Source organism: Micropterus salmoides, unplaced genomic scaffold (genome assembly GCF_014851395.1).
Source record: "Micropterus salmoides isolate LMB-PRFRI ecotype aquatic unplaced genomic scaffold, ASM1485139v1 Ms_hic_scaffold_2, whole genome shotgun sequence".
Lineage (NCBI taxonomy): Eukaryota > Metazoa > Chordata > Actinopteri > Centrarchiformes > Centrarchidae > Micropterus > Micropterus salmoides.
Window position 1 is genome coordinate 28,465,327 of NW_024041150.1, and position 11,502 is coordinate 28,476,828.

The window sequence follows — 11,502 nt, forward strand, 5'->3', positions numbered from 1 at the left end:
AAATACAGCCACATTTTGTGTAAGCCTACATGTTTGTCATGCCTATTCATTCACACTAAGGCAATGCCTCTTCAACACAGGGTATCTCGATAATAAAGTACAACCAAATATTGTCACACCAGTGTTTTTCTTTATTGCATATTCCCAAAGTAAACCAATTTACCATATTAAAACACCTGCAACCATAGACTGTATATAAAAAGCCTGCAACACATGGGGAAGGGGGGATGGTAATTGTGCGCGCAAACAATAAATATGAAATCACTATTGTATATAATACTTTACTCAGTTTATTTTACAATTACAATTAGGCCTAAGTGAGCAAAATTTAAATAATATGCCCATTTTCGTCACTTATGTACCCATACACAGTTGCAATGTGAAATGAAATGTTCTTGTCAGCTTTTACAGAGGAGCAATAGAAAGCATCCTGACTGGAAACATCACAATCTGGCATGGGATGTGCACGGCCCAGGACCGGAGGGCTCTGCAGCGGGTGATTAAAATTGCTCAGATCACCGGTACCCATCTCCAGAGCATCAGTGATATCGGTGAGGTGAGGTGCCTACGTGGACACCAAAGGATACTAAAGGACAGTATGCACCCAGCAACAGCCTGTTCACCCTGCTACCTTCTGGGAAGAGATATAGATGTTTCTGCTGCCGCGCCACCAGACTGCAGAGCAGCTTTTTCCCTCAAGCTATCAGGCTCTTAAACTCTAATTCATCCTCAGCACTGCTCTATTGATTATAGTTTATTTCTGCTTACCGTTTTTATAATTGATTCTTTAGTAATGTATATTGTCTTCTATGTAGCAGAAGGGAGTTATAAAACTCAATTTCACTCTATAACTTGTTATATTGTGACAATAAACCTACCTACCTACTGAACCCTTTTAACTTTATTATCACAACATACGACGTATGGACAAACCAAATGAAGTTATAGCCACTGTATTAAAGGTGAAATACACCTTTTATTTCTAGTTATTTAGATTTTACATGGTTCAGTGGTTGATACATGCCCCCCCACTACGGCGTGGGCGGGGTCCTGACTGTTTTCTTTTAGGTAGCCCGTTAAAATGCCCGAACTCAAAACACTTCTTTTTCCAAGATGGCGTCGATGAAGGACAGCGACACCGGCCTGTGGCTTCACAACAAACTGGGATCCACGGACGAACTCTGGACGCCCCCGAGCATCGCTTCTCTCCTCACCGTGTCTGTAATCGACAACATACGGCTGTGCTTTTCGAGCTTATCGCCGCCCGTGAAGCTAAAACTCCTGCTCGGGATGCTGCATCTTCCCCGGCGGACCGTTGACGAGGTGGGTCGCTGTGCGCTAGCTAGCTGTGTTAGCCTGACAGGTCATAACGTAAGCTATTATCTTAGATACACGTCCAAGAAAATAGCTCAGTCTTCAAGCTCGATGCGCTAAATTAAAACACTGCTCCTCTTGAGGGTGTTTTAGACTGCTGGTTAAATGTGTTAGCTCGTTATTATCATATTTAGTTAGCGTTAGCTCGCTATCGTAACCACAGGCGACGGTTAATATCGTCAGCTATCGTGAGAAACATCAAGTTATTCCTGCGAGCTATCCTGCTGTTTTTACCTCCGTTACTTGAGAAAAACACTTGTGCGAATTTACTCTAACTTTAGGCAGCTACACGATCAACTTAACGTTAACACTGTGACGGAAAATTGCGTTTTTCCCCGCGGTGGTTCAGCAGCTACAGCGGGTCACATTAGCATAGCGGCTCTCGTTCAGACATTGTGGTGGGATGGGCTCCACAGAGCAGGAGGGCGGTACCAGCAGCTACAGTCCCACAGATCACTTGCGAAGCTGCTTAATATAATGTTAAGTGTCCGTCATCAGTGTGCATGTCCACTGACAGTTTGTGAAACACAGACAAAACTATCTGAAGTGAGATCTCATTAGTCTCTAATTGTCTAAATGTAGTAACGGATATATTGTGCAGTCTGGTGAAATGAACGTTATATTGCTGCTTAACTATAAGTAAAGAGATTAAAAGTATACAAAATAATACAAATAACATACTGGATAATTAATAAGGAATGTGCAAAAAAAAATCACAATATGAGCAATAAAGAATTAGTGCAATGTACACATTTCAAGGTTAAGTGTTGGGGACTCGGGCCATGTTGGAAAGAAAGTGTTCTTGTGGCGAGAGGTTTTGGTCCTGATAGACCGCAGCCTCCTGCAGAAGAAGTATTAAGATGTTTTATTTAAGTAAAAGTAGCAGTGCATCTGGACAGAAGTGTTACGGATGAGAAAATGTTATATATCTATTGGCATTATTACTGATAGATTGGGTTACCGTCCTACAAACTCCACTACATTTTTTGTTTTTCATCTGTTTTTTCTTTCCGGCTTTATTGCTGAAACGCGTATTACCTGTGACAGAAATACAGTCATCGGAAACGGTTTGTATTAAAGGGCAGCAGACCTTGAGCCGATCCACCCAGTCAGATCAACCAGTCATCACGGCGGGTGATCGCCCCCAGAGGCGAGGAAAGAGAGCGGGCATAGGAGCCATGCTGGCCCAGCTTGGATTTAAGGCTGCTCCTAGCTAATGTCTGGTCTGGACTTCAGGGGACTCAGGCTGCCAGACATCTTTACACAGACCTGACACATCAACAACCCAGATCCAGCACTCTGCAGGCGGAGCATGTTCCGAGCTGTCAAAGGACAAGACTCTGGCAAGATGAGAGGCGGTGGACTCTGTGTTTCCATCCATGATGCTTGGTGCTCAAATGCAGTCAAAGTGGACCCTGTTTCCTAAATGTTAAATTTTTTTATGTGAAGATAAAAAAAACATGTAATCTTCACTGTTGTTGCTGCTGTCAAAATGTGCACTGCAGAATAATTTTCTGTGTGAATACTTTTCTGTATATAAATAAGTGTATATATTTATATGTTTATATATTTTAGAATATGGTAAGTTCCATGTGTAGCATGAATGGACTACACATTTTCATTTTGTAGTACAACTGTGTGTTGTATAATAATAAACTACTTGGAAAAAAGCCAGTCACAAAGTCCAAGGTGACTGCTTAAAATTTTTTTCCCAACAAACATCTGGAACTAAAGAATTCAAAGATACTTAACTATCATCATGTAAGACAAAGAAAATTTGTCATTATTTTTTACAGTTCAATAAATAAGAAGAAAAGAAGAATCTGCAAACGTAAAAAAATTTAGTCTGTTAAACGGTAATAAGTTATTCAGTGATAATTTACTGTCCGTGAAGTACGTGATACTAATATTTAGTTTTTTAAAGCGGTTTCACTAACGGCACTGTCCTCTCTCGCCAGATGAAGGAGGCCCTGTCGGAGATAATCCAGCTGGCTACTGTGGATTCAGAGCCCTGGGTGCTGATGGTTGCAGACATCCTCAAGTCCTTCCCAGAGACCGGCTCTCTCAATCTGGACTTGGAGGAGCAGAATCCAAATGTGCAGGATATTCTTGGAGAGCTCAGGGAGAAAGGTAGGGAATGTGGACTCCTTATTTTAAATTTATTTAGCTGTAGTGGCCCTTCACTGGCCGCAATGGGAACATTGACTCCATAGGTTAAAAATTGTATATATAACGACGCACCTCTTGGCCTATTAATCAGCCTGGTGCTCTGAAAAGGAACTGAAATTATCAAATTAGAACTGCTCTTTAATTACGTTTGGGGCCCGTACATACATTTTGATATTGTACTGTTTAGACAAGAAGATGTGTGTAATTAATAATTGAATTAAAAATTGTTCCCTGCAGCAACTCAGTATTTTACTCATGAATATAGTCGTAGAGTTTTGTGTAAGGTGGGAGCATAGATTTCAGTTTTATTTGTGTGTAATAAATGCACATACTCAGTTGTATTTCTACTACTGTTTTAGTAAAACAAACATGGCGTACTTCAGCTCACGAGTGTGAGAATTTCCTTTCTTGATAACTCACTGATTATTGTACTGATAATATGAAACATGCTAAGATAACTGTGCTTATAGAGAAGATTTAAATACAAGATCTTTATGCAGACTCACTGCCGTACACTTCCTGACGTTTGCTTTATGTTCAGGTATTTCTTAATCACACAGTTCTAATCTCATTAAGTTATTCAGGCCTTCATAACGATTATTCAGCATCACATATAGTGGTTTCACTCAGGTGTCATGACAACCAGCTGTTTAAAATTAGTATAAAACTGCACACATTTGAACAGCCAGGGAACATCTGCAAGTCTGGTATCAAACTGAGTGGTAGATGCTCAAAGCAGCTACATTATCTAAAGGTAAATTTATTATTTTTTTAATCCCGTCTCTTCCCCAGTGAGCGAGTGCGAGGCCTCTGCCATGCTTCCTCTGGAGTGCCAGTACCTGAACAAGAGTGCGTTAACCACTCTGGTTGGACCCCTCACACCCCCCGTCAAACATTTCCAGCTGAAGAGGAAGCCCAAGAGTGCAACGCTCAGAGCAGAGCTGCTACAGAAATGTACATTAAACTTACACTAATACTTTCTTAACGCATATAACTGTGTGGTTTTTATCTTCTGTGGCTTACTTTTGGTACATTTGTTGTTGTTAAACATTGGTCACAAGTGCATACAAGATTTGTTAATCATTCATTTGTTTGTTTACAGTTTTAATGTCCGTGTTTAAATATAAGAATTATATTTTATTGTATAATCTTCTCTCTTCTCTTCTAGCCACAGAAACAGCCCAACAGCTGAAAAAGACAGCTGGAGTGCCTTTTCACGCCAAAGGAAGAGGACTGGTCAAAAAGATTGACACTACTAGTGAGTTTCTTGATTGAGCACTACAAACTGTTATTATTTTAATGATCGGGCTCATTTATTTCTTTAAAAAATATAATAAACAATAAGCGTTGCTTATTCTAAATGATAGCTGTGTCAATATTTGCATCACAGCTCCTCTCAAAGGGATCCCCAAGGCCCCATTTCGCAGCCCCACCGCCCCCAGTATGTTCAGCCCTCCCAGTAACCGCACACCTATTGCCCCTGCACGGACGCCGCTGCGTAAGGAGAGGGGGGTCAAGGTAATGTCCAAAACTTCTGCTTGTTCTTATTCAGTCATTTAGTTCTTGCATACTTTGTGTTTGCAGGTTAGCATTTTTCTCACAGTTGGCCTTTTTTCTCCTTTCCAGCTGTTAGATATTTCGGAGCTGGATATGGTCGGAGCTGGAAGAGAAGCCAAGAGGAGAAGAAAGACTTTGGGTATTTATACTTGCAGCCCTCCATCAATTTGAGCTTAAGAGCTACACCACCAACTCGTTAGCCAGGAAATGTGTGATTGCACTGATGCTTACTTAATGTTTTCTTCTGCCGTAGAAACGGAGGCCGGAGAGAAAGCAGCCAAAGAAGAAGCAGTGGTGGAAAACACCACACCCGACTATGCTGCCGGCCTCGTCTCTGCGCAGGTACTTGTGGTCGCACCGCTTAAACATTCTTGATATGTCCCAGTTTGTCTCACATTACCCTCTCCCTTATCTTTCTGTCTTTGGATTTGTATTTCAGAAACTGGGGGCCTTGAACGAGAATCCTCTGCCGTCAACGAGCTACCTGCCGGCCACACCCAGCATGGTTCCCTCCTCATCTTACATTCCCAGCTCCGAGGCACAGCCAGGTTAGATGAGACCGCACAGCATTGTATTGTCAGATTAAGGGTTCAAGTTCACTTAAAAGTGCCCCTGCTGGCATCATGTCAATCTCCCAACGTCTGTTCTTCACCAACCTCCTCTAAAGCGAATGCTGGCGGTTCGGGAAGGGAAACGCTGCAGTCGGCTCGCCAACCAGAGGAGTCTGCAACGGCGGGCGCTGGCGCCACTGCCACCTTACCAGGCCAGTACAAACAGAGGACACCTATGTACAACGCGAGCAACACGGCTAATCCTGCAGCCCCCACATCCCCCAGCACGCCGGCCTCCACCCCCGCCAGCAACGGGCCCCCAGCAGCTGCGACAGCCAGCCAACCGGAGACCCCCAGCCAGCCTCCCAGCACACCTCAGACCCCCACCCCGACACCAACCCCGACGGCACCGCAGCCCCAGCCCAAAAAGAATCTGTCACTCACGGTAAGGTGGAAACAACAGAAACTCCTCTTTGAGACTTCAGTGTGTTAGAATGTGTCTAGTAAGATCTACGTATTTAAGCTCTCAGTGTTCTGCTCAACTGAGTTTGTTTCTGCTCCTCAGAGAGACCAGATGTACGCAGCCCAGGAGATGTTCAAGACGGCCAACAAGGTCACCAGACCAGAAAAGGCCCTCATCCTGGGCTTCATGGCTGGATCCAGAGGTAATCTTAAAGCTGCCTGATGCAAACTTTCCTAAACAAATACTCATTTCTTATTGGTGTAAAGTTTCAGCTTTAAGCCTGATGTCACCTTTCTCGCTGCCTTTCCCTTTCTGAGTGACTGTTAAAATGTGCAAGCAGAACATTTTTATCCTGTCACTATAGCCCCCTTTCCACTGAACAGTACCAGCTCAACTCGCCTCGACTCGCCTTTGTTTGGGTTTCCATTGTGGAAAAGTTGTACCTGCTTCCAGGTACTTTTATTCGTATCACCTCAATCGAGGTTCCAAGCGAGCTGAGGCGATACTAAAATGTGACGTGAAAACACAGCAGACTGCTGATTGTTCTGCCATCACTTTTCGTAAAACTGTCAATATTTGATATCTACACAGCTGATTTGTCACCTCAAAACTTCTCAGAAGTGGATTTAGTGATGAAATTACATATGAAAATTGTAAAATATAAAACTTTCTGCTGCCGGCCTGTCTGGTGCACGCAATGATGATGCAGTGAATAGTGAATATTCTCTCTGAACAATCATGTGCTGGAAAGTTTTTGGAGTTGAGGAGCTCCGCGATTGGCTGCGGGGGAAGCCTGTGCCAACCCGCGGGAGGAGCATGTGAGGCCGGCCAGCCGCCCGCTCACAGAGCCCTCTGCTCTGCCGTCACACAGACCGCTGCAGCAACAACGGCAGAGGAAAACACAGCTGGAAGGTTTTCATACCGCTTATCTGTCTTTACATTCTGAGGAATGTTGAAATGTTTTAACTTAAACAAAGAGAAAGCTGTGTGGGTCGCTGGTGTGTGTGTCGCATTGAACATTATGTCACGGCAGTTGTGTGTGGCGTCGCTATGACGACAAGCTACATTAAGGGGTACTATCTGCAATGGAAAACGGAGCACTGTAGAGGCGAGGCGAGCCGGTAGTGGTTATGGAAAAGCGCCATATGACAAGTTAGTGTTTCCTCAGCTTATTTGATCTATTGTGTTTTGGAAATGAGCTATAACTCCTGTAGAACAAGCAAAATCCTGAAGCACATAACACGTTTTAGCAGGAAGGTTTATGCTTTATCTGTCACTAGAAGGAGTAAAAAAAAAAAAAAAAAGATCAGTGAAAGTCTCTATATGTGACACACACAGTAGCGTTAAAGCTGAGGTAGATGACATTGGAGAAACTAGCAAGAGACACCCCCTCCCTTCAGGCCTCCCAAAGCCACTTCTACAAAACACATTTTTATGCAGTATGAGTGCATGCAGGTAGGTAGGTAGGCCAGCTAGTCATTTCATTCATTTGCAGCATTTGTTATATTTGATTTGTTTGCTGACCGGATGTAAAGAGAACTTAAACAAGTAAAACTAAAAATGCTTCTGAAATAATTTGCCTACCCCACCTTGAACAAAACATGAACTGAAAATGTATTTATTCCTCCTCATGCGTGAAATATGCAAAAATATTTACTGGTTTTCTTGTAGTTTCTTAGCAAATCCTTCACATCACAAAACTAAAACGAAAAATACTGACATGGTAAAATCCCAGATAAAAAAAGTCTCAGATAAAAGAAAGATGTGTGAGCTTGAATGGTTTAAGATTCTCCTAAAAACTCAAATTTCCAAAGTGAATGTGGTGAATGCTTAGCTGTGCATCGCCAGACCAATTTGCACATTGCAAACCTCTCAGTTCATTGTAGATTTTCAAGGGGTGTTACCAACGGGCACAGACCAAAATGCCTAAAATAGAGACCTACAACCAATCAAAGCGATGGAACGTGTGATGAAGCGTAGCTGGTAAATGAAATGTACCAAATCTTATCTGAAGTAGAGTAAAGTGCAGTTTGTTGTTCTTTTAGAAAAACTGTACCATCCAGTTTGTTAAAAACTGACATGATGACAGATTGAACAAAACTGAATGGGAAGGCAGCCAGATGTACCTGCCAGAGGAAATGAAACCTGAGCCTGCAGATTCATCTGGTTCCCAGGCCGCTGAATGCTGCCTTTCAGTTGTACTTTACAATGCAAAGTGATATTTAAGAGCAGGATAAGAAGTTTCACTGTAGATGGGACACAGAAACCTCCTATTCATTCAAATTAAATTTGATTATAGATAGAGTTATATAGAGTTATTCTGAGTTGTGACATGAGAAATATTCCTGGTTACGGCTGACCCTCTGTTTTTCAGTACAGAGGTTCACAAGTCCAATGTAAATATGTAGACCAGGTGGGTAAATCGAACACATGCAGCCATGTCAACATACACTGCTCAAAAAAATAAAGGGAACACCAAAATAACATATCCTAGATCTGAATGAATGAAATAATCTCATTAAATACTCCTTTCTTTACATATTTGAATGTGCTGACAACAAAATCACACAAATTATCAATGGAAATCAAATTTATCAACCCATGGAGGTCTGGATTTGGAGTCATACTCAAAATCAAAGTGGAAAACCACACTACAGGCCGATCCAACTTTGATGTAATGTCCTTAAAACTAGTGTGTGGCCTCCACGTGCCTGTATGATCTCCCTACAACGCCTGGGCATGCTCCTGATGAGGTGGCGGATGGTCTCCTGAGAGATCTCCTCCCAGACCTGGACTAAGCATCCGCCAACTCCTGGACAGTCTGTAGTGCAACGTGGCGTTGGTGGATGGAGCGAGACATGATGTCCCAGATGTGCTCAATTGGATTCAGGTCTGGGGAACGGGCGGGCCAGTCCATAGCATCAATGCTTCCTCTTGCAGGAACTGCTGACACACTCCAGCCACATGAAGTCTATCATTGTCTTGCATTAGGAGGAACCCAGGGCCAACCACACCAGCATATGGTCTCACAAGGGGTCTGAGGATCTCATCTCGGCACCAAATGGCAGTCAGGCCACTTCTGGCGAGCACATGGGGGCTGTGCGGCCCCCCAAAGAAATGCCACCCCACACCATTACTGACCCACCGCCAAACTGGTCATGCTGGAGGATGTTGCAGGCAGCAGAACGTTCTCCACGGTCTCCAGACTCTGTCACGTCTGTCACATGTGGCGAATTTGCCAATCTTGGTGTTCTCTGGTCCTGCACGTGTTGGGCTGTAAGCACAACCCCCACCTGTGGACGTCGAGCCCTCATACCACCCTCATGGAATCTGTTTCTGACCATTTGAGCAGACACATGCACATTTGTGGCCTGCTGGAGGTCATTTTGCAGGGCTCTGGCAGTGCTCCTCCTGCTGCTCCTTGCACAAAGGTGAGGTAGCGGTCTGATGCTGGGTTGTTGCCCTCCTATGGCCTCCTCCATGTCTCCTGATGTACTGGCCTGTCTCCTGGCAGCGCCTCCATGCTCTGGACACTACGCTGACAGACACAGCAAACCTTCTTGCCACATCTCGCATTGATGTGCCATCCTGGATGAGCTGCACTACCTGAGCCACTTGTGTGGGTTGGAGACTCCGTCTCATGCTGCCAGTAGAGTGAAACACCGCCAGCATTCAAAAGTGACCAAAATATCAGGAAGCATAGGAACTGAGAAGTGGTCTGTGGTCACCACCTGCAGAACCACTCCTTTACTGGGGGTGTCTTGCTAATTGCCTATAATTTCCACCTCTATTCCATTTGCACAACAGCATGTGAAATTGATTGTCAATCAGTGTTGATTCCTACATGGACAGTTTGATTTCACAGGAGTGTGATTGATTTGGAGTTACATTGTGTTGTTTAAGTGTTCCCTTCATTTTTTGAACAATGTATATTGTTTCAGTGGTTTGGGGAATGGGAGCTCTGTTCTTGCGCTCTGATTAGAGATAGTGGTCTGCAGAGCCGATTGCTTTCTTCACATATTTAGAAACCTATATTGCAGCTGAACTGTAAACTACCATTTAACAAAAAAATAATTGGAAGAATTAGTGAAACAGCATTTGAAGATTGCACTATATCTATCTAGCATTCATGACGTTTGGAGAAGGTGTTTTGTAAATATGATCATCTTCAGTAAGTGAACACTTTCTGCAAACATGCGCTGAAAACCAGCAGGTGTTTTTCTGATATAGAACCTGATTTTGGCAAAAAAAAAAAATCCAAGAAATACAGGGATCTAAATTCCCGGTATCCAGCCTTAGATCCTGGTAAGAGTTGATGCTGCACACAAACCTGGTAGGTCCTGTAATAACCAGTGTGGTTCCTTCGGTCTGTCCTGCAGAGAATCCGTGCCCGGAGCAGGGGGACATCATCCAGATCAAGCTGAGCGAACACACGGAGGTTCTGCCCAAAGCAGACGGCACCGGCAGCACCACCATGCTGGTGGACACGGTCTTCGAAATGAACTACTCCACAGGACAGTGGACCCGCCTCAAGAAATACAAACCCATCACCAACACCTCCTGAGGCGCTTCGCTCGCTCAAAATCACACACCCACAAATTTCTTATCCACGTCAAAAAAAGAAACATGTTTACACAAACAAGTATTTGCATACACATTTGGGCCAAATGAAGCACTGCGCGGGTGAGACATCGTAGAGGAGAGAAAAGGCCTCCCTTTTCCTGCACCGCCAAAATGCAGGACTGAAGAATATTTCTGTACTTTTTGTTTGGTTGTTTCCCTTTTTATTGTTTCAGTTTTTAAGTCTCCTCCGATTCCTGAATGACGCTGTGGTCAGGAGGGGTGAGAGAGTTATAGAGTCTGAGAAGAGGAATTATTGTCCCAGTGGGCGCCTTTCCAACATTTGTACTGTTGAGGTACAAGCATGTCCCGTGTCTACAAAGACAGAAAGACGAGCTGTCTGTATTTTTCTGTATGAATGTGACATTCACAGCTTATCGTCGACCTTTCAGAACACAATCATGATTTGTGACGACTACAAGAAAGAGAACAATAATGACAGTCATCATAGAGATGACCAAAAGATGAGCGGTGAATAGTTCTTAATACTGTCAAGTTCTGTTTGGAGACTTCTGGTAGATGTTTAATAATTTTTCATCCTTTTTCAAAAGAAGGGAAGAAAATAAAGTGACAACAGACTCCAGGGGGGCGTTTCTCATCTTTCTTACTTTACTCACTCACTTATTTTGTATTTTTTGGGTGGGGGAATTCTTCAGTTGTGTCGTGTTTGTGCTTTCGGTTTGCTTTTTTCTCCCTTCACTACAATGCAAATATATTTGGGAGGGTTTCTTAAATTCTGGTGCATAAATGTGAAACATTTCAGCAGTG

At 43.4% G+C, this 11,502-nt stretch overlaps 1 protein-coding gene across 1 annotated transcript; it reads left to right on the forward strand.

The window, feature by feature from the left end:
• The first annotated feature begins 1,063 nt into the window (after window positions 1-1,063).
• Window positions 1,064-11,317, forward strand: nelfa (negative elongation factor complex member A). The gene is made up of 11 exons (XM_038731315.1): window positions 1,064-1,323; window positions 3,333-3,504; window positions 4,336-4,497; window positions 4,712-4,801; window positions 4,934-5,061; window positions 5,170-5,239; window positions 5,354-5,442; window positions 5,540-5,648; window positions 5,768-6,096; window positions 6,217-6,316; window positions 10,494-11,317. The coding sequence occupies exons 1-11, from the start codon at window positions 1,114-1,116 to the stop codon at window positions 10,676-10,678; spliced, it is 1,644 nt and encodes a 547-aa protein (XP_038587243.1). The 5' UTR covers window positions 1,064-1,113; the 3' UTR covers window positions 10,679-11,317.
• Window positions 11,318-11,502: the final 185 nt, after the last annotated feature.